The sequence below is a fragment of the Dipodomys ordii genome, unplaced genomic scaffold, assembly GCF_000151885.1.
Source record: "Dipodomys ordii isolate 6190 unplaced genomic scaffold, Dord_2.0 Scaffold136, whole genome shotgun sequence".
Lineage (NCBI taxonomy): Eukaryota > Metazoa > Chordata > Mammalia > Rodentia > Heteromyidae > Dipodomys > Dipodomys ordii.
The window spans coordinates 6,373,921-6,397,641 of record NW_012267352.1 but is presented as its reverse complement, the minus strand read 5'-3'; the positions used below and the strand labels follow the sequence as shown (position 1 = coordinate 6,397,641).

Here is a 23,721-nt window from a genome sequence, read left to right as displayed (position 1 = left end):
GCTTCTATTCCTATTTATTCTGCTGCTTCTAATTTTTTCTTTCTGTTTTATCAAACAGAGTTAACATACAATGAAAATTTATTATGGCCTGAAAAAAATAATATATTTTAATGTTCAACTTAAAAAAATATAAAATACTTTGCTTTTCTGTGCTACTCTTACTATCTCATTAGATTCTTTTAAGGCTCATTTATAGCCTTACAGTAGCTTCCATTTAATTATAGTAATTTCTCTTTTTATCTGCCAGAGTAAATCCAAACTACATATAATTCATGTGTCTTGTACATCTTGCATTTAAATCTTCAATAAATGTTAACCAATTGAAGTATGTATTTTTTCGTAGCTGTTAGCAGACTTCATAATCCATATTTGAAAAATATACAATCATTCAACATTTTAGCAGATAGATGTCAAATTAGAATGATATTATGTATGTACATATGTATTTTGGCATTTCCTAAAAGACAGTAAAAGTACAAAGAAACAAGTAAGTTTAATTTCAACAAAATAGTTTGTTTATTCCAATGTACCTCAAATATAATTGCAGCATAATTAATCAATTATCAGTACAGTTAATTGTCCAATATAATTATCAAATAATTACCAGCTATAATTTTACATAATTAATCAATATGACAAGTTATTATTAATATAGTTTACATCCTGTTTTGCTTGTTTCTTTCATACTTAGCCCTCTAAAATAGTTCTCTCTTTTTTTGGCAATGTTAGAGCTTGAAACCAGGAACGTACACATACTAGGAAGATCTTTACCACTGAGTTACACTGTTCACCCATCAGCACATAGTTTCACCCACATCACATTTCAGACTAGCCACATTGCAAGGGCTCCATAGTTGTATCTTGGGCAGTATCATCCTAGAAGATCTGATATTTCCTGTTACTCTTTCATTCCCTGGAACACAAATGGCTAATCTAGCTCAGGGACATATTACAAGAATGAATTTTTTGTTATCATTTTCTTCTTTTGTTTTCCCTCTACTTTATACCTGATATTTTGCCTTTTAATGACCTTTGTAGACATTCCTGTTTGGGGAGTTTCTCCACTTCCAAAGTGTATCAAACAGACTTTATTGCATAAACATCACAAAATTTGTTTCCCAAAGCAGCATGAAAGAGGAGAGAACATTGTCCCACATCTGTTTAACAGCAGGTGGTTCAGGTGTTTGTGGCACAATATTAAGAAGTGATGTCCTTCCTGCAAGTGACTAAGTGGATGAGAATTCCATATTTCCTTTTTTGGTCTTATAGAAACATTTCTCTGTTGTCCTTTCTGGTGCCTGAGGAAATTCATCTGGAATACCCTCATCTGATGACTCAAAGTTTCGCTTTCCTGACCACTTGCAATCACCCTCTGCTTTATCTAGAAATTACAGAATATCTCCTTCTGTCCAGTATGATTTTCAGCAGTGTTCAGTGAGATAATATGTGCTTTGGAACTAGAATAAGAACAAGGCAGTCATTCCCATATTACACCATTATTCCAGGAAGTCCCAGCCTCCTTTCATTTTTCTGTTATTTTGAAATGGTTGGGAAATTATAATGAGGTAATTCTTGGGAAGATAAAATAGGAACATGTTATAAATTATGGGGAAAATAAGGGTTAAGAATAACAATATGTTTAGACATATTCTAATGAGTGTTATCAGATTACTTTTTTCTACAACAGAGTAAGTCTGAGGTTAAAATATCAATTCTTCTGATAATCAGAACTGTTCAACAAGAAACTATGTCGAACAGACACTAATGATATTTCCAGCAGCCTCTCCTACTTACCAAAGGTTCACAAGAGTGTGTGAGTTGGTGCATGAAAACATGTGGTACAATCTCTTTCATATTAGGTGATCAACAAATATTTGAGTTGTATGAAAGTGACATTCACATCACATACATGCACAAATGTTGTCATGGTAGCTCAGCATCATCATATGTAATCAAAATTAATTGACCTTATAAAAAATTAAGACTATCCTTCTTAGTATTAAATAATTAATTGAAATTGCACTAGAAATTGCAAAACCAAGAAGTACTGACTAAAAAAACTCAAAACACAGACCATAAGAAATGTTGTAATTTCTTCTCAGCTCTTTACCTGTTGGTACTGCTTTCATATCTTTATTTCATTGAGTAAAATAGAATAAAATGAAGTTATAATGACCAGTCGAATATATATCTATTTTGGAGGGGTTTCTGTATTGGCTTTCCTATTTGAACTAGCAGTTTGTTTTTTCTGCTCTAGGGTCAAGTTAGAGTACTTTAATAAAAATAACTGTAGGCAATAATTTCAGGAAGTTGAAGTTGTAAGTCATGAGACTAGCTAAACTCTATTAGCTGTGATTTAAGGATTGAAGAAATAGAGCAGTATTTCTCACCTGGGTGTGATTTCTGTTCAAGAGACCTTTGGGAATGTCACATGAGGGTGAAGGGTTAGAATGAACATGCCACTGATATTTTGTGAGTAGAGCTAGAAACATTGCTTGTTACTTACTAACCATCTAACAGTGCTCTAGGCAGCCCTGCAACCAAGGCCATTGTGCTGAAAATGAGTAACTCTGATTTAGACATTTCTCTGACATTGGAACTCTAGAGAAATTGCTCTGTTAGAAGAAAGTCTTCCATTTAGGTTTGGCTTCACTGTGATTCCCCATGAACAGAGAAGCAGACACTAAGAGCCCACCTCTTCAGCATAGTTTTTGTCTAAATAGAAATCAAAACAGACCTTCCTAATTGCACCAAAGCTAGAAGATGTTAAGATCAAAATATGCTCAAGAGCTGTGGATTTTAATTAAGACTTCTGATTTGCACCTAATTAATTAATTAATTCTAATCATTATATCAAATTTTTTCCTCTTATTGCCATTACTACTGTCCATTTTTACTACATTGAAATAATACATTTTTTTCTGGAACAAATTAAATATGTTTTGAAATATGGAAGATTTTATCTTCATACAAAAACATTTGTCTGTGACATGTGATTTGAACAATATTTAAACCTGAAAGGGTGGTGTGCAACTGTAATCATAGATACTTAGGAAGTGAATCTAGGAGGATCATGGTTTGAACAAAGTTAGTGGGAGAACCTATCTGAAAAACAATCAGTAGGATTCGGGTAATGACTCAAGTGAAGAAGCTCTTGGCTAGAAAGTCAAAGTACTATCCTCAGTACCACAAAAAATAAAATTTTAAATATTATAAAATTTGAGGGTTTACATCAGAGGAAAAATGTGTATAATTTGATGTAAGTGTAGCCATGAGTCAGGCATAGTGGCAAACTTCTGTAATTCTACAAGTTAGAGACTAGCCTGGGAAAATTTAACAAGATCTTATTTCGATAATGATATGCAAACAAAAAGAATTGAGGCTTAACTGAAGTGTTAGAGAGCTTGCCTAGCAAAAATAAGACCCTTGATTCAATCCCTAGTACTTGCAAATTAAGAATGTAAGCTAGATAGCTAGATAGCTAGGGATTTGACTTCAAATTTTACTTAGTCTCTTCTCATATTCCTTTGATTGTGCGTAAAAGATAAAATTTTCATTTTTAACACTATGCACATGTGTTTTCCATTTATTAGCTCTATAATTATCTCCTTAATTATGCTAATTGTGCTGTCAAAATTTATCCATCTGCCTCATGGCTGTCAGAGTTGTTTTTGATGCTATGATCAGCAGAGGGAGCAGAGTTTTGATCAGTTTCTCTTGATCAGTTCATCTTTTCAGCAGAGATGGTGTTTGCTAAGGCTGGATTTGTGCATGGCAGCATGCTGGATATAGTTGAAAGCCAATGTCATTATGGTCTCTGTGCCCCAAGAAGTTTTCCCAACTAACACCAGATAGTATTACAGAGGGTGCATTTCACAATTACATTTTTGGGGGAAGTTTGTGAAAACTTCATTAAAATAAAACGATTAAATAGTAAGTTTCACATATAACATCTTCCACTTCTCCAAAATTTATGAAGCTTTCCACAGCCTTATCTGCTCTCAGGCTTTCGTGAGAATTTATAAGAATTTGTGACATTCTGTCTTTAAAATTGGATTCGAGAAAGAGGAATGCTTTATTTAGTCATATAGTTTCTTACTTGTATAAAATTCTTTCAGTAGATAATCTTCCAGCTTCTTTTCTGCCTTGCATTTAAAAAAAAGTTGTATTACATGCCCAAGAGAGGGGAAAAAAATACCAACTTCAGAGGTCATAAGCAAATCAAGATAAATGAAAGCCGTACATTTTTGTCAGTGGATGGGTCAAGTAAGAATGGGTTTAATAAACTGCTTATGGCTTTGAGAAGTAACTGTCACAGCACTGGCTTGGCAGATGCTGGCACTGTTTGAGGCCATCTGACTATTATACTGAAATAAAGGCACTAATTTGGAAATGATGAATAGGAGAATAGCAGGAGCTTTCGTTTCTCTCTTGAGGAAAGTGATTGCCAATTCTGAAGTCTTACTAAACATGCTGAATTTCTGTATTTAATAAACTTGGGTCAGGTCTATGTCAAGAAGAAAAACAAAAATTAATTCAATGAACTTAACCGGTTACAGATGTGAAGCCAAATCATGGGGTTTGTTTTGGTCTTCAATCAGGTTGTGGCTAGGAGAAAGGATGCCTTCAGAGTTCAGGGCTGGTGTGCTGTTGTTTTGGACAATGAAAGTAACGGGAAGTCAATGAGGAGTCCTCAAACAACACATTTGTAAGAATGATTTTAGGTGTTTCTATTTGCTATTACTAGGTATTTTTCAGCCATTGATGAAAGAACTCCTCTCTCTTAATTCAGCTGTTCAAATTTCCTAAGCTACACAAATAGTAGGAAAATATAGACATGATTTTTAACTCTCTTCTGGTATAACAACAAAACAATAATTTCTTGTTGAATATCAGGATATTGTCATCTTGAGCGTAAAAAAGCCTTTGTTCATTTCAGATTTTATTGCCATAAGTATAAATGATCTTTAAAAAGTAACAGTAGGGTACACATGTAATTCATGTTATTTGGGAGTAATTAATAGAACTGCAATACGGACGGACAGACAGACAGGCAGATGGACAGACAGAAAAACAGATGGACAGAAAGACAAATGGACAGACATACAGATACAGACAGATGGTTGGACGAACTGATGGACAAATGGATGGATAGACAGATGGACAGACAGATATACCGATGGACAGATGGACAGGCAGGCTACAGATGAACAGACAGATGGACAGACAGATGTACCGATGGACAGATGGACAGACAGGCTGCAGATGGACAGACAGATGGACAGACAGATAGACAGTCAGAAAGACAGATGGACAGATGGCTCCACAGACGGATGATCAGATGTACCGACAGACATGGATGAACAGAGGGATGGACAGATGGACAGATGGATGGATGAGCAGATGGACAGACAGGCAGATGGACAGATGGATGGACAGACAGATGGATGAATGGACAGACAGATGGACAGACAGATAGATGAACCGACTGATAAATAGACAGATGAACTGACAGATGGACTGATGGTCAGACAGATGGATGGATAGATGGACAGACAGACAGACAGATGGAATGGACTGATGCATGAACAGATGGACAGACAGGCAGACGGACAAATGGATGGACAGACAGTCAGATGAATGGACAGACAGATGGATGGACAGACGGATAGATGAACCGACTGATGGACGGACAGATGAACTGACAGACGGACTAATGGTCAGACGGATGGATGGATAGATGGACAGACAGACATATGGATGGACTGATGGATGGACAGGCAGACGGATGGACTGACGGTCCAGCCTGGGAGAAAGTTGGCATGACCTTTTCTCATAAACAAGGGGTTGGAGGAGTGGCTCAGTTGGTAGAGCATTGGCCAATGGGTGACAGCATCAGGTCTCTAGTTCAAGTCTCAGTCTTGTACCTAAAAAAAAAAAAAAGCAAAAAAACCCCACCAAACAACAACAACAACAAAAAACAGACCAGGTATGGTGGGATATACCTATAATTCCTGCTATGCAAGAGAGAGAAGTAAGAGGATCACAGTACCAGGCCACCTGTGCAAAAGCATATGACCCTATCTTAAAAAACAAAAACTGGGGGTATAGCTCAGATGGTAGAGAATTTACTTGACTGTGTGAGGCCCTACATTCAATCTCTAGTATAGCTAGCTAGCTAGCTAGATTTGCTTTCAACTCAAAATCTATATATTCAGTGTATTAGACCTAAAGATACTTTTCTTACTAGAACCATGTAGTATAAACTAGTATGAATAGTCTACCACGAATTATAATATATCTATGTTTAGAAAGAGGTCAGTCTTTAGGAAAATATTTTAAATTCAAAAGTATTCCTTTGATTTTAGGTAAGCAAAGTTCCCAAAGTTTTCTCTTTCCTTCTCCATATTTATGGAGCCATATTTTCAGGGGATCTCTTATAAAATGTGAAATTGTAAATGTTGAGCTATCTCATTAAGCTGAATATAATCCCTAAAACTTACACAACTAGGTAAGGAAAGAAAATACTTGTTAGTAATAAGATGACCTCTGCTAATATCTTTGAAGGTGAAAAGTGTGCTTTAATAAACCTTCTTAAGTGTGTGACTTTACCTCTAACATGGGGGAAAATTGAGGTAACCTAATAACAATGTGTTCTTTCAGAACTAATAAGTAATAGATGAGGAAACGTAAGGAACTGGTAAAACATATAGGGATGTTTCTAACAATGTTCTGAGTGAGGTCAGGGCCATTGTGAGGTTGATGGGTTTTCAGTCAAATCATTAGTTCACCTATTGTCTCTTGGCTGTTATACTGTGCTCCCTTTTCTTTTTAAAGAACTCTTAAAAGTATAGTCCTTATAATTATTATAATCAATAGTAACAGATAATGAGTTTTTAAGCTCTTGTCCTGGAGGAGGTTGAGAACATTATTAGAGTCTATTTTAGTAGTAAATAATTAAGATAGTTTTATTAATTTAAACATGTGAGAGTATTTGTTTTTTTAAACCTAGACAAGCAAAATACTAAAATACCTGATTTCCTATTGGAAAATGACTAATAAAACTAAGGTAGAATTAATTGGGCTCTTTTGGACATTTTAAATAGAAATGTAGTAGCTATTCAAATAGCAATGAAGTCGTTCTACTTTCAACTCTGAAATTATATTTCAAGGCCTGCAATTTTGTATTTATATTTCAGAAATAGCAGAATTATTGTATCTTAAACTCCAACAAGTAAGAGAAACTATATCACAGTGTTAATTTCCTACCTCCTGGAATATGTTGTTCCTTGTTTTCCATTGTACAGCCTTGGACTATTCTGTTAATCGGTTAGCCTCCAGCAGTTCTCAGGAGAATTTTATAGCTACTATTATAGGAAAATTGGAGCCAAGGAGTCATACACATATCAGAAGTGGTAATGAAGCACTTTGATTTTATGAAAATGTGTTTACAAGGTAATCCCAGGAGAGCAACATTGCATTTAATGTTATTTAATGAGGGCAGAGCTAATCACAGACACCTAAGATGCTAAGACCACAGACACAGCATTTTTAGCTTCCTATCACATTTAAGAGTCCAGTCTCATATACATCTCCATGGTGCTGAAGCTCCCTTACCAATGCAGCACACAAACCATAGTACTACATTGGTCTTTCTTGCTTCTGTCCATTTGAGGATCATCTTTTCTTACATGTACATTGGTAAATGGACTCCTATATGTTACTTTTTCAGGTACTGTGTTTAGGACATTGGTGATCTTTGGCTGTGACTCCTAAACCAAATGATGCTTTTGTACTGCCATTAGTAGTAGTGTAGTGGCAGGCAACTCCATTTGCTGTCCAGTCAGACTACCAGAATAGGTTCAGTCATCACTGGGCTCATTGATCATTGTAAAACACTTCATGACCAATAAATATACCATTAGAATCCATCATCCCTGCCATTTCTCAGAAACTCTTTTTCTAATGTAACTTATTCATCATTGTCATTTCTAACCTATTTTTTTCTTACTCATTTTTTGCTCGGGATTTTTTGAATTATTATTGTTGATCTTTGGTTTGTAACTGTCTGGTCATCACTATTTCTTGTTTTTTTTTTTGTTTGTTTTGGATCTCATCTGTTAAATTCTTGTTACCTTCTTTAGATTTTTATGGTATTTTCCTTTCTGTTCCTTTCTATAATCTATGCTTTGCTTTCAATACCAGTTGTGAGTGGACAAGTCCAAGATTTATTTCTCCATCCCAAATTCTATTTGGTAATTTCTTAAGTGTAGGAATGCTGCATGTCTCCAGAAGTGTTTCCTTCCCCTACTGTCTACTATCCCTCTTGGTTCTCTCAAAGCTATTTCATCTTCAGTGGCCCACACTTCCTGTGAAGTTATTAACCTTTGAACTCGTGGCTCACATCTGTCTCTGTTTGGTTTCATCCATTTCTGTCCATTTTTTCTAAATACAATCCTATTCTAAAGTATCACTATTTCTTGCTAGTGTTACTGCAGTAGCCTACTAATTTTAGCTCTTGCTATCTGTCTTCTCTCTACCTCCCCTTTCCCCCCATACGCTAAACCATTCTCTATACAGCAAACAGAATGTGGAGTGTATGGATACATAAGCCTCAATTACAACCCCCCAGATACTGATACAGTCTTGGCCTTCCAATATACCGAAAGTACAAAGTAAAAACAATGAAGCTTGGCTTTCAGCCTGTGAGAATGCTGACAGTAGGTAACACTTACTGAACAGGTTCTTTCTGCCAGGCCTTCATTTTAACTACTATCTTCATCCTTTCTCTGCTGATTTAGTATCAGACAAGTCACCATGACAAGCCTTCACTGCAGGGTGAACACATCTCATTGAAGACCAGAGATTTTCCCAGGATCCTGTTAGGTTTATTTCCATCTTTTGTGAATGAATTCCACTGTTCATTCTTCTGTCCTCCTTATCTTCAATCTCTGCAGCATATTTATTTCCATCCTGACACTAATCATGTTTTTGCATTTTATTTTTTTAAAATTTTTATTGTAAAGGTGGTAAACAGAGGGTGATAGTTACCTAAGTAATGTAATGAGTACATTTCTTTTTGAACAGTGTTACTCGCTCCCTCATTTTCTCCAGCTTCCCCCCTCCACAACCCCTCTCCCATCAAGCTGTAAAGTTCATGTCAGCACTACTGCTGCATTGGTTCAGCCTTTGTCCTGCACTTTTTGTGATTCCCCTTCCACTTGTTGACACTGTTTTGATTTCTGTATCCTTTGTCTGTATATGTTTATCTGATCTTCTCAAGGGACCAGGGAATCATGTTCTAGCATTCTCTTGGTTATCATTTTCTTGCCCAATAAAATGTAAGCTCTGAAGACTGAGAACTTACATTTTTCCTTTTACAGCCTCCCATTTAGGTGATTTTTGGAACATAGCCAGTTTTGACTAACATTTGCTGAAAAAAATGAATTTTCTTATAGTTTCCCTTATTCATCGTTTTGATTTCTGTGATCTCAACATTATGATTCTAGAAAGAAACAATGCATAGAATTTAAATCCCATTGTATTTTGAGAAGCATGGCAAGATCTGTGGCATCTGCTCCATTCTTCTCTGTATACAAACAACTCCTTTTTCCAGGAGATCCACACTGGATGGCTAGTCTCTGTAGATATCTCAGTTATCAGGTCAATGGTTGAAGTATCATAGATAACCCTTATTTTACTAAATAATGCCTCCATAGTGCAAAAGTAGTGATGTTGGCAATTTGGATTTGCTAGGAAAAACCATAAAGTGTTGTCTCACATCATTAGAAGAAAGGGAAAGGCTGAGTATAGTATAATAAATATTTAGAAAAAAGAGCACATATTCTCATAACTTCTATTATGGTCTATTATGATTGTTTTTTATTATTATTGTTAATGTTTTACTATTATAAATTACACTTTTTGACAGCCATATATGTGTAAGAAAATATATAGATTGTATAGGGTCCACAGATTATTTCAGGCATCTGGTGGGAGTCTTGTAATATATAGTCACACATGGTTGTTTTGGACATGGTTCATAAGTAGGCTCATAAATGCCAATAGAAAATATCTTCTCAGGAAAAATTTTTACATAGATATCTGAGTTGGAAGTCTTGTAACATTTGTGGAGAGAGAAGGAAGAAGAGAAGCCATGTAATTATATTTCCAAAACCAGATTCTGTTTCCACTGCTCTGTGATATCATAGTGGAGCATATATTAGCAGTGTACCCAGTGAATGTCCATCTGGTCTATTATCTGTGGCTTTCGGGAGTGGTAGCTCTTGGGCTTAAGAAAAAAAAGAAAAGCAAAAATATGCAATGCTGCTTAATAGGAATAGAAAAACATTGCCTGGCAGATCTTTGTACTTATGGTCCAAATTTCTAGTCCTTATCTCCAGCTGTCTACCAGATGCTTTTTCCGCAGTGCCTCACCGTCTCTCCGATCTCTCATAATCAAAGCTACATCTATTCACTTCTGTTCCTTGGTGCCTGGCTCTTTCTGATGTAGCCTCTGTTGCCATTAGTAACCATCTCCATCCCTTCTCTCCATCTTGAAATATCAGATTCATCTTCCCACCCACCCCCTTCATTTCGTTATTTCTCAAAATCTTCACTTCCCTCGTCATCCTCACCTGTCACTCCTTCACCTGTATGCCCTCCATGCTTCTACCAGCTCATCACTTGTCAAAGTACAGTGGGCCTTGACATATTTCTGCTTAAAGTCAATTTCATCTCATGTCCCTGATTGATCAGATTTTTTTTTTGAGCTTCTCTGTGCTTCTTTCATATGTTTTCGGTATGTTACAGTTACCCATCCTCTTTCTTTTTCCATAGTCTCCTCCCTTTCTTCATTTTCCCCACAATAGAAGAAGGGAAAAGTGGAATCTTTACAGGGAGTAAATGCAGCTTTTTAAAAACTAGACTTTTTTCCAGTTATATAAGGAAGGATTTCACAGATACATTTCCACATATGCTAACACAATCGGTTTCATCACTCCATCGACTTGTCCTGTACCCTTCCCCCTAACAAATAGCATCCTCCGTAGGTTTCTTTGTTCTGCTTTCATAGTTGCAAATAATGTATTTCAACATTATTCACTCTTCCTTATCCTCCTCTAGGAACACCTCCTTCCTGATAGTGCCACCCACTATTTCTCTTCCTTCCCAACCCCATATTGATCGTCAGCTTCTGCTGAATTCCTCTATACTACCCTCATATCTTTTTGCAGTGTTATACAGTTATGCATCCTCTTCCATTTTTCTCATTCCTCCCTTTCCTTTTCCTCTTGAGTAAATGTAGCTTCTTAAGACTTTGTTTAATTTCTTCAGTGACCTTGTTCTGCTTCTCAGCCAAATTGGGTGGGGAGTTCAGAGATATCCCGTATGGCTCTTACTTCTCCATTCCCAATGACCCTGCTCCTGTTCTGCCCACCAGAATGGTCTGTTTGGATAATGCTACTTGGCCACCATTTATAGGATCATTCTGAACAATTTCATTGCCCTAAAAAGCCTCAGTGATCTTCCTGTTGCTCCCCTCTTTTTAATCCCTGGAAAGTAGTGTATTAGTCTTTTTCTGTTTCTATCATTTTACCTTTTTCAGATTGTCATATGACTTTTTGTGTGTGTGTGCAGTCTTGAACTCAGGGTCTGAGTACTGTCCCTGAGCTTTTGCTCAAGGCTAAATGTCTACCATTTGAGCCACAGCTGCTCTTCTGGCTCTTCTTGGTGGGGGGAGGTAGTAATTGGATAATATGAGTGTCACACATTTTTTTCTACCTGGCCTGACTTTTGAACCCATGATCTTAAGATCTCAGCCTCCTGAGAAGCTAGGATTACAGGCATGAGCCACTGGTACCTGGCTTGACATATGACTTTTTTAGACAATGCAGAAGATGAATTACTTTGCATAGTTGTATTAAGAATAAAATTGGTATGTGAATCATGCTATCTAAAGAGACTCTCAGAGGCAACTGCAAGTGGGATTATGTCGAAGTCAGCCTTCATATGAAAATGAAAGGAGGATCATCTTTGTGATATGGATTATCTTTCACCAAAGTAAAACCTTTCATGCTGACACCTAATTTTTTTTCATCAATGATTCATTTCCGTCTAGTAAGTCCTTTGACGTTCTGATTGCATCTCATGCTCCCTGGATGTTCAGCATTTGCAGAACCTTTTCTCTTTGTTGGAGTATTTCTCGTTATTAGTATTTAAAACCTGGAAAAGCCATCTGCTGTGGACAGACAGCCCTTCAAGTCTATGAATGTGGTCTGAATATTCTACCATTCTATTCACTGATACTGTATTGTGAGGTTTTAGTTTTTTTTTTTTAGAAAGAATTGCTATATAGTGTTCGGCCTCATATATTCATAAACTTCTCGCTTGAGTTTTCTTTTCAAAACCAGATCACCTTAATCACATCACAAAGCAGCTGTCTGTGATTTTAAGTGGTAACAGAAAAGTAAGATTTTTTTTCCCCTCCTGTTGTTTTCTGACATAATTTGAAATCACGGTGTTGGCATGGTTTGCTTTCTTGGAGAAGATGTGACATCATTAAAACACAATCACATATTTCTGCTTTAAATAGTGTCCCAATTGATAATTGAATTCATGGGCACTGAAATTTAATTCTAGAAATCAAAGCTATGGTATTAAGAACTGGACCTGAGTTCTCCTAGGGCACATAATTTAATTCCTCTACCAGTTGAACTATTATGTATTTCTGCTCCTTCCTATTATGCCAGTAAATTACACAAGCAGATGCAGCAATCCATAATGGGCATGTAATTCCCTCTGTTTGATGGCTAGACAAATAGCAGAATGCAAATCACTATAAACAGCTCTTCCCATAGGCATATCTTTTCTCTTTGGAGCCTTAACAGCAACATACAAAGAATTCTGGGGAGGCACTGGCGTAGGTCCAGGGTCCTGGTTTCTATATCCCCTTTGGTATCTTAAGCATAGATCATACAGTTGGACCTTGTTCCTGCAATCATGGTTCAAGAGGAATACTAGCTTATTAGCCCCCATACTCCTAGCTTTCCTTGAATTTTCCACTTAAAATGGAGAACTATCCCATATTATACCTAATAATTCATTTTGAATAAAGAAGAAATCTGAAACACAGTAAACTCACTGATGATGTACATCAAGTCATCTTTATTACTCACTAGTTGTACAACATTGGGACTCAGTAGAATTCAAAAGTGGTATTCTGGAAAAAAAATTGGGCCAGCTGAATCAACTATTACGTATTCTTTTGAAATATTGCCTCAGGCAATAGACTTCTGCTTCAGAATTTTTGAGCTGGGAATTAAAAAATCAGTTATTTATCTAAGCAGATGAAGGCTTATACCATCTGATTATCAATGCCAGTGTTTTCCTGTCTCACATTCATAGTGAAAAGAACTAGTTATGATCTTCTCTATATTAATGATTTATGCATTAAGACACAAATAAATTGTCCTTACTAGTACCTTTCTTTTTCTTCTCTAGCCAGATGCTTCAGACAGGTTTGAGTATGTTTTTTCATTATGCTTGCATTATATTTAGCTAGACTCAGGAAGCTGTCCAAGTGGGGAGTCCTACGTATTTTGTAAAAGGACTCTTTTCCTAAGTTCTGTATCCTATGCTTGTATACAAGGAAGTCATGCACACCTTTATTCAACTTTTAAATTGGGAAGTAATCAGAATATTCCTACTATTGTCATATCCATCTCTATTTTCTCATTTTTAGTTTCTTGTAACCTTCCTGTCAGACATTGAAAGTCTTTCAAATTTCCAGAACCACCTTCTTTCTGTCCTTTAGATTATAGATGGAACTGTTTTCCTTTTCTGACAAGAGTAAGCTAAGCTTTAGTTTCTTCCATAGTGTCCCATAATCTACACATTTTGGCTGATACAAGCACAAATTCTCAAGACTTTTTCCCCAAACTGAGAAATTCTGTTTGTTGGCTAGAATCAGCACAGGTAACAACTCCCTTACTGTTGTTGTTTTTCTGAACACAACAAAATGACAGCAGTTCTTAATCCCGTTAGTATGGTATTGCTTCTCATATAGATCCCTGGGAGCTGCTCTGGTGGTTGAAATTCTTAACTATAATCAAGTCTATTTTCCTTTAGTGGTTTGATCAAGGGCCTCTCTCTGTCTCTCTCTCTTCTCTCTCTCTGTCTCTGTCTCTGTCTGTCTCTCTCTCTCTCTCTTTCTCTCTCCCCTACACTCTCCTATCAAATGATGTGTAATAGCCTTTCAGTATCTAACACTTATACATTCTCATTTCCCTTTATCTTCTTTCCAACTGTGGAATAACCAGGCCTTCCAGAGCAGATATGTGATTTCCACAAGGATTTATTAACAGGCCTTTAAAATTTTATTCTCAGTGTGGCCTTCTCTGGCTACTTAGTCCTTCTGATTTATTATTTTCCATTTGTATATCTGTATAAAGATATTTTGTGCCATGAATATTATTTCTGACCCTCTTCCAAATTTTACTGTGGGGTTCTGGGTATCTTTGGTCATCATTCTTAGTGTTCTGTGTTTCTTTGATTTTCAGAATTTTGTTCACTAACAAACAGCATCATATTATATTGAAGCATCTCAGAAATGCAGGTTCTCAGGACTCCTCAGACCCACTGATTCAGAAACATTGGGGTACATGTGTCTGCTGAGCTGTGTTTTAATAAGTATTCTAGCTAAGTCTGATGCTTACTTGAGAGACAACGAAATATCAGATAAAGAGCAGGGAGCCTGGCCAGGTAATTTCAGTAGGCATCCATGACAAATTGTAGATTCTAGATTAACTTGTCAGTTTCTTCTTGCCCTTCCACATCCAGTTTAAACCTGTAGTGACAGGGCCTACACTTGGCTACTCTGCAGGCACTGTGGTCTTCTTTCATATATGCTATGAGATATAATTCCTATCTTATACAGGAAACTCGGTTTGAGTATGTTTAGTCCCTCCTTTCCCTCTTTGATAGATTAATTTTATAGAGTAGTTTTAAGTTTACAGAGCACTGATCTGGAAATATAAAGATTCTTCTCTGCCTTTTTATAGCTATTATTTCCCAGTTCCTTCTTTTTCTTAACCATTTTGCATTAATATGGTATACCTGAATCATTATTAATACATTATCAATAACCAGTACTCTTTTTATATTCAAGTTATCTGTTGTGTGAATTTTGACAAATGCATGATGCCATTACAATACCAGAGTAGTTGCGCTGCCTTAAAAATACTTTATGCTCCACTCACTCATCCTTTCTGCTGTCTGCTTGAACCCCTGGTAGCCATTGATCTTTCCATGATCTGTGTAATTTGGCCTTTTCTAGTAGGTCATGTAATTGGAAACATGATGCTCTTTTTGCACCTGCCCAAGCTGTCTCCAAGTGTAAAAAGTTTTGCAGATCTAATGAGCTCAATTTCTCCTTGGACCTGCTGCATTCAGACTTGTCTTCAGTCCCTTTGAGAATGATCAAAGTTTCTTGTTGGTTTTTCTCTTTTGTTTATTTGACTACTTCACAGTTATTTGTTTGTTCTTACAGTGAAGACAAAGTAGTAGAAGTAGCAGAGGAGGAGGATGTGGCTGATGTTGAAGAGGAAGAAGCTGATGATGACGAGGATGTGGAGGATGGTGATGAGGTAGAAGAGGAGGCTGAAGAACCCTACGAAGAGGCGAAGGAGAGAACCACCAGCATTGCCACCACCACCACCACCACCACAGAGTCTGTGGAAGAGGTGGTCCGAGGTAATCCACTGTCCATGTGGCCTCTTTAATTTGTTTGCTGTTTTTATTGGTGTGAAAACAAATTTTCTATCAGTTGAAAATTTCAGTTTACACTTCCCCAATACAAAAAAATAACAGAACTTCTTAGTCTTGTTTTTTTTTCATTTACTTGATTGGTTGAATAGCCATTAATTTTAAACAATATCAAGTCTTGATTGCGTATTTATTCTGTGCCTGAATATGCTGTTTAGGATACCCCAGATCGTCTTACAGAACTCTACCCAGTTAGAGTCATCTCAACATTCATTGTCTCCTGTACCACTGAGACTGAGCAATTTGAGTATGAAAACTGGGCTTTACTCTGTCTGATGAAGAGAAATGAGCTTATATGCTTTTTATAAAAATATCTCTTAGTTACATGAGTAATTGTAATTAGATTTGACTAAGGAAAATTGGTAAGTGTCACATTATTTTGTGCCATGGAATTTAATTTGGATGATTTGTGGTATGGTTAAATTACTTAATTGGAAAAAGAAGATACAGTATTCATATCCAAAACTTTATTTCCTGTTGAACTGATTGATGTTCTTGTAGAGAATGTTACAAACCAAAGGAACCAAAAAATTTCCTTTTTGTCTCCATGAAATTCACTTTGCCTAAACCATCAAATGTTATGGCAACTAGTCAAGTCAAGTTGCATAAAGGCTCTAAATTTGTTTTGCAGATACTCAAAGAATTCTCTAGAACTAAACTAAGTAAATATGGAGTGACTAAATTTTAATGTATTCTAATACTTTTAGAGTTCATTCACCAACATTATCTACTATAGTTACTTACTATCTTAATAAAAATGAAAGAAAGCCTTTTACTTTTTTATTAAGATGTAATGATTTCAGCTTCATTGTTGTATTGGAGCTTTAAGTGGGCAGTGATACCTGTCTAAAGTACTTTAGTTTTTATTGCTGTTAATATCTCTTCCCTTTGTTGCATTTTTAACAACTTTATTAAGATAATTTGGTGTTATAAAATACACTCATTCTAAGTATAATTCAGTGACTTTAATAAATTTACCCAGTTGTTTAACCATGCTAGTCCAGTCTTAAAACAGTTCACCATTACAGTAACTACCCATCTCCACTCAAGTTCATCACTGCTCACTTATATCTCCCCAAAAAGAAAAAGCAAATCTACTGTCTCCACAGGTTTTTCCTTTTATGAATATTAAGTTATTCATACATTGTGTTGTCTGGCTTCCTTAACATAGGGTTTTTGAGTTCTGTTTTTCATTTGTAGCTGTTATAACAGATTCCTCTGAGTTGAATTTTCCTAGTTAGCTCAGAATCCAATAGAAGTAATGTATATTCTTTAAGGAAATGTCGTTCTATAACTATTGTTTAACTTTGTCATTCCCTACTGAATGTCATTCATTTTAACATATAAACAGATATGCAAGCAAATGTCAGCTTTATTTAAATGGCTGTTCCTCAAGTACTTGAGTCATCATTTTCCAGGGTAATTTGCAACAGTGTTCAATCTGGTCAAATCAAATTATTAGCTCTTATTTCTGCAGCTTGGGATAGTCAGTTTTTTTTTCAAGCTTCTCATCCGTAAACCCATACAGTGTATGACTATGAATTACAGTAGGGACCGAAGTTCTTTGATCTTCATCCACATAGCTATTTATATAACAGTTCAAATGTATTTACTCAACATTTATGTTTGGAGCATTTGTTTGATATAAACCCTTTTTGCTAAGCTAAGTGGAACTTCAGATATGCATGCCCAGGCTGGCCAGTCCTCATGAGTGTTAAGGTCTAGTGGGAAATCAAAGCAAAGAAATATAAATCACCTGCTATATAAGAAATATACACATGGTGTCCTCATCAATGAGTAAGGGACAACTACTGGATGCATGACAAAAGGTTCCATGGATTCTGAAGTAGGACAAGAAGAGCTAATTGTGGTGTTGCCTGGTGAATTTTGTTATAGAACCCATTAGAATTAACAAGAAATAGTAAAATCAATAAGGTGCTGTAGGAAGATACATAACATGTTTGGGGCACACAGCTAAAGCAAATGTCCTGTACTAAAGAAGTTGTGAAATTATTTTGGAACCAAGTGTGAAGGCCTTCAATGCCAAGTTAGCAAGTATGAGTATTAACTGAGAATGACGAATTCACCAGGTATTAATTCAGACTCTATTCCTGAATTCGTGGGCTACTATCATAGACAATGAAGAAATTTGGATTCAAGTGACACATAGTTATGTAATTTATGCAGTATAGTGAGAAACAATACATAAAATTAAGGCCATACTCTAGTAGTCTTGTTAACTTCTGTGTTAGTCATGTCCTTCTATTTTTCCAGTTTTATGTGTAGTATAGGTAAGTAGTAATATACAACATAGGGAAATATATGTTAGATATTTTATTTAGAAAGACAAAAGCAGTTAAAATCATTTAAATACCTCTACCTAGAGCTTTTGGAAAAGCAGTAACTAAACTTATAAGGTAACTAGTTCAAACTTCCTATCTCTCCCTGATTGTAGAGATAGGAAGATTTAAGGCCACCACAGACAAAAGTTAGCAAGACCTTATCTCAAAAACATGTTTGTAATCTCAGCTACTCAGGAGGCAGATGTACAAAGATCAGCATTTGCATCCAGCTTGGACAAAAGCAAGAGACCCTATTTGAAACACAAACTTATAGCCAAAATACTGGGAGCACATAGTTCAAGTATACACATGACTCAGGAGCCCATTGTTGATCATAAGAACAATAAAAACGGTCTTCTAAAAGTAAGTTCTGGTCATTTAAAATCATCAATAATTAATGCCAAATTAGAACATCCTTAAATCTATCCATTCCATCTAAGAGTAAAATTGTATTTGAAGCCATAATTTGGGCAAATCTCGAGTAAGTAGAGCTAACGGAAACATCTTGGGGTATATTATGCCCTATGAATTCTCTCCCCCCACGCTCCCCCCACTTCTAGCTAATCCTAACAAAGATATAGAAATTTAGATGGTAGCATTAAAGGGGATGAATATTTTTTCCCATCACTTTGGTCAGTGCAAAAGATGAGTGTGGGTCGTCCCTAATGGAGAACGAAGTTCACTCTGTGAAATTTCCACTCCACCTAAGCTGCTTTTATGGGCTGGAAAGAAACATCCAGAGTGACTTGCAAAGCAGAGATACTGAAAGGAGGTTTACAATCTCATTTTCAATGTTAATGTTCAGCTCCTGAAAGTAAATGTGATTTACAGCCATACTTAATGATGAAACTGCTTTCTTGTCTCCAGCCTATTGCTGCTAACACAAATCATTAACATGCCTCATAAAAACTCAATGCTTTTGTAATCCATTAACATTTGAAAAGAGTAGGCAGTGAGTGAGGGGGATAAGAGAACACATTTCAACATGGTCATAAATTGTCTCTTCTGTTTTTGGCAGTTCTGGGGTTTAAATTCGGGACTTCATTCTTGCTAGGCAGGCACTCTATCACTTGACCCACACCTCCACACCTTTGACCCATTTTTTTCCTTTTCTTCCTAAAACAGAGTCTTAAGAACTTTTCTGTCCAGATGGCCTCATACCACCATCTTTCTGCCCTTAAGCTCTCAATTAATTAGGATTGCAAGCATGAATCTAGCAAAAATTGGTATTTCTTTTGGTGGTACTAAGGATTTGAATTCAGGGTCTTGTACTTGCTAGTCTGAGCTAGTCTGATACCCTGGATCCAAGGCTCTAGCTCTTTCTTTCAAATACTCAACCTTCTGATGTTTTTATATATATGACTGTGCTAGAGTTTGAACTCAAAGTCTTGCTAGGAAAGTTCGGTACCACTTGAGCCATGCCCTCCACATCAAAGTTTCAACCCAAAATGGGAGATACCTCATGTAATTTCAGAGGAAATAAGTATTGTTTGAAATTTAGCATGTTATTGTGAATTTCATTTGTTTCATGTTTATTGTCCACTTTCTTGTATGTGTGCTGGTACAGCTTAAAATCAGGACCTTGCACTCTTACTTGATTTTGTTGGTCAAGGCCAGTGCTTTACCACTTGGCCACATCTTGTGGCTTTATTACTGGTAAATTAGAGATAAGATTCAATGATTAGTCTGCCCAGGCTGGCTTTAAACAATGATCCTCTAATCTCAACCTCCTGAATATCTTGGATAGCAGATATGAACCACATTCACCGGGCTATTAGCATCTTTGATAATTATGAAAAAGTGGAATTAGCCATCACCAATTTGAGTGAAACTGACATATAGTTAGACATGAATTTTTCAAATTTTCATGTTTTGAGAATTGTATTTTATAGATGTAAGATATCAAGGTAGTTGTAAATGCATTTTTGTAAGAAATAAAATAATAGTTTAATATTCCCTGTCCAGAGAAACTCTGTTTTTTTACCTATGTCATTTATTTAGCACATATTCGCTGTGCTAGGATTGATAGCTAAATGCTTGGTGTCTGAAGAATGCCAATATAGACATGGTCTTTCTTGCTGGGAGTTCATGCCAGACCCAAGAAGTAATTCTTTATTGTAGGTATACTTTTTCAGGCTCACCATTTTTTTTACCCTTTAAGGCAGTGATTTTGTCTTTAAATCATCATGACTATGCTTCATGGTAGAAATTTTAGATCTCCATATAAGGCAAAAATTATTAGAGCTTTAAGAAGCATTTTTACAAAATTGACACAGACGTGAAACTGGTAAGCATTAAAGCTAGGACGTAGACTCAAAGGGAATAAGGTATTTTTGATACACTACCACAATGTTACCTGTAGTTTACTTTTTTTATAAACTTCAATTATTTGAATGCAGTCTAGCACTATTAGTGTCCTAAATGGTATTACTAGTGTATTAGTATTGTTTAGTTTAGCCTGTGATTCTTTGTTTTATTCCTTTGTTTTGGGCATGTTTTTAATCTTATCATTTTATTTATACTGAAAATTTATACAGTTGTAGAATTTTTATTTAATAGTAATGATCAAATGTCACTAAATACTAATAATTAGAAGTCTGAAAACTATGGTGTATGAGCCACAAATGTATGTTGCCTATTGTCTAGATTAAGGTTTAGACTTTTTTCTTTTTTTTGGTCGGTTTTGGGGCTTGAACTTTGGCCCTGGGCGTTGTCCCTCAGCTCTTCAACTCAAGACTAGCACTCTTACCACTTGAGCCACAGTGCCACTTCCGTCTTTTTCTGCTTATGTGGTGCTGAGAAATCGAACCCAGGGCCTCCTGCATGCAAGGCAAGCGCTCTACCACTGAGCCACCTTCACCTTCTTAGCCCCTGGACATTCTTTTTAAAGGGGACACACTGGCCTGTCTGCCAGTGTTGATAATTTAAATGGCCCTTTAGCAGAAGAAAGGTATCCCGCCCCTGTGCGGGACACAGCCAGGCCTGTTTGTTTATATGTTGCTCTTGGCTTCATTCTTGCTAAAGATTTGTTTAGAAAGAAGAGATCCTATAGCCTGCAAAGCCAAAAACATATACTGTCTGGCCATGACAGATGGTGTTTATTTATTTATTTATTGGGTCTGGTCGTGGGGCCTGAACTCTGGGCCTGGGTGCTGTCCCTCAGCTCTTCAGCTCAAGGCTAGGGCTCTACCACTTGAGCCATAGCGCCACTTCCGGCTTTTTTCTTTTTGCTTATGTGGTGCTGAGGAATCGAACCCAGGGCCTCAAGCATGCAAGGCAAGCGCTCTACCACTGAGCCACCTTCCCAGCCCCACAGATGGTGTTTATTATCATTTGATATCTCCTGTAAGAATTCTATAAGGTTCTTTGTTTGGTGGTCCTAAGATTTGAACTCAGAATTTTACACTTGGCTGTGCTCTATGAACCATGCTCCCTGCTCTTATTGTTGTGGTTGTAATTTTTTTTCTAGCAGTAACAGGGTTTGAACCCAGGGACTTCTGCTTCTTAGGCAAGGATTCTACCACTCAATTAGCACCTTGTGGTTTCTTTTGCTTTGGTTATTCTTTCTTTCGCCTGCCTGCCTGCCTGCCTGCCTGCCTGCCTGCCTTCTTCCTTCCTTCCTTCCTTTCCTTCTTCCTTTCTTTTTCTTTTTTTAAAAATTATTGTGAAAATACCATACAGAGGGGTTACAATTACATGAGCAAGATAGTGAGTACATTTCTTATCGAGCATTGTTGCCTCTTCCTTTGTTTCCCCATAGTTATAATTTTTAAGTGATTTTTTTTTTTTTGTCTAGGCCAGCTTATACAGTGGTCTTCCTATTTCTTCTTCCTGGCTTACTGGGATGATTGTAACTCACTAACATCACCACCATTTTTCCATTGAGATAGGGTCTCACAAACTTTTTTGCCAAAGAAGACCTGAAATAATGATTCTACTAATCTCAGCTTCCTGTGTAACTGTAATTACAACATGTACCATTATGCCCAGTGGTTGGTTGAGATGATATGGGGTCTCATGAACTTTTTGTCCAGGCTGGCCTCAACGTTATCCTCCTGACCTTAATCTTTAAGCATTATAGTGCCTGACTTTTTTTGGTGTTTTTGAAATATGGTCTTGCTCTGTAGCTCAGGCTGGGCTGGAACTCACTTTAAACTTACAATCTTCTTGTCTTACCTTCTTGAGTGCTGGGATTACAAGGTTGCCAACACCCCTCCTAGCATTCTGTTAATATTTTTGTATTTCAGATACTACACATCAAGTTAAATTACTTTAATGTAGATTTATTTACTATGTATGTGTCTTTAGTGTATGTTTGTCTGTAGTTAAATGCAGGCAAGTAGAGTGATTAAGAATTGTTAATAATTTTATGGTCTTGGGTCAGTTAAATGGCCTGAAGGAGATGCTAAAGTTCTTGCATATTTGTTGCAAAAATGACTAGGGGATCCATGTTAGGCATTAGCTATAATGCCTAGCAAGTGTTCACTTTGTTTTTCAAGCACAGGCTGCCCAGATTTGAATCCTAGCTCTACACCTGTACATTTGTATGAATCAAACAACCTTTAATCCTTACTACTTCTCCTAGTAAAATGGGAATTAATACCACCAACTTCATACTGAGTGTTATATGAGAGTTGCATGAAGAACTTCATGGGGAAATTGAACCCAGTTCCTAGAGGCCAGTAAGATCTCTTACCTCAGGACTGTGACTATTGTGGTCATGATCAAAATAACAGTTCTCAGTGTGTTCTAAGAACATTAGAGAGCTATGTGTTCTACTAATAGAAATATGATATCAACTAGACTAAAGGTTTACAGACATTTTGTTGCATTTAAAAACAGCAATTTTTTCTTTCTTGTTTAAAATATTATTAAGAGCATTGATAATATATTGAAATATCTGCAGTTAAAATTTATGTCCAGCTGAAAAGCTGAGCAAACTAGTACTGCATTTCATCATAGCATTTGGCTGGGGGTGGTATTTTGAAGAGATTCTATTATGAAATAGGAAAATACAGACACTGATGCAATAGATTCATTAATTCTCTCATTATGTGGAAGCTAATAAAGTGATCTAAATGATATTTGTGTTGGCATATATACTGAGTGACCTTGGTGAAATTACATTATCATTTTCATTCTGTGATGACCATTAGCCTGGGAGAAGCACTGTTTGGTTTACTGGCATTCATCCACCCTTGAGGCCCTCCTTAGTACCAAACATTGCTTTGGGTGCTGGGAGCCACAGAGTTAGGATTAGCTAAACAGCATGGTTGCATCCACCATATCTGCACAGCCTTTTTGGGAACTCTGGTAGCATCAAAGAAGGAAAATGCTTGCTTAGTCTGGGACAGAAGTTTTCACCTAAGGCATTGCAAAGAATTTGGCATTTAAGTGATTATAAAGGAAGCAAAATAATTTGTCAGAAGATGCAATCAGACAAATGAGAGACACTTGCACTGATTTTTTTTTGCTCCCCCTTCCTTCCTTCCTTCCTTCCTTCCTTCCTTCCTTCCTTCCTTCCTTCCTTCCTTCCTTCCTTCCTTCCTTCCTTCCT

The 23,721-nt window shown here is 36.6% G+C and overlaps 1 protein-coding gene across 5 annotated transcripts in view; it reads left to right on the top strand.

Annotated features, from left to right (window-relative positions):
- Nucleotides 1-23,721, top strand: part of App (amyloid beta (A4) precursor protein) — a 218,206-nt gene that overhangs the window by 106,920 nt on the left and 87,565 nt on the right. For all 5 annotated transcript variants that reach the window (XM_013031031.1, XM_013031029.1, XM_013031034.1 and 2 more), the window contains one exon: nt 15,548-15,750. In XM_013031031.1, the coding sequence (XP_012886485.1) occupies nt 15,548-15,750 (203 nt within the window). The remainder of the gene's footprint in view (nt 1-15,547; nt 15,751-23,721) is intronic.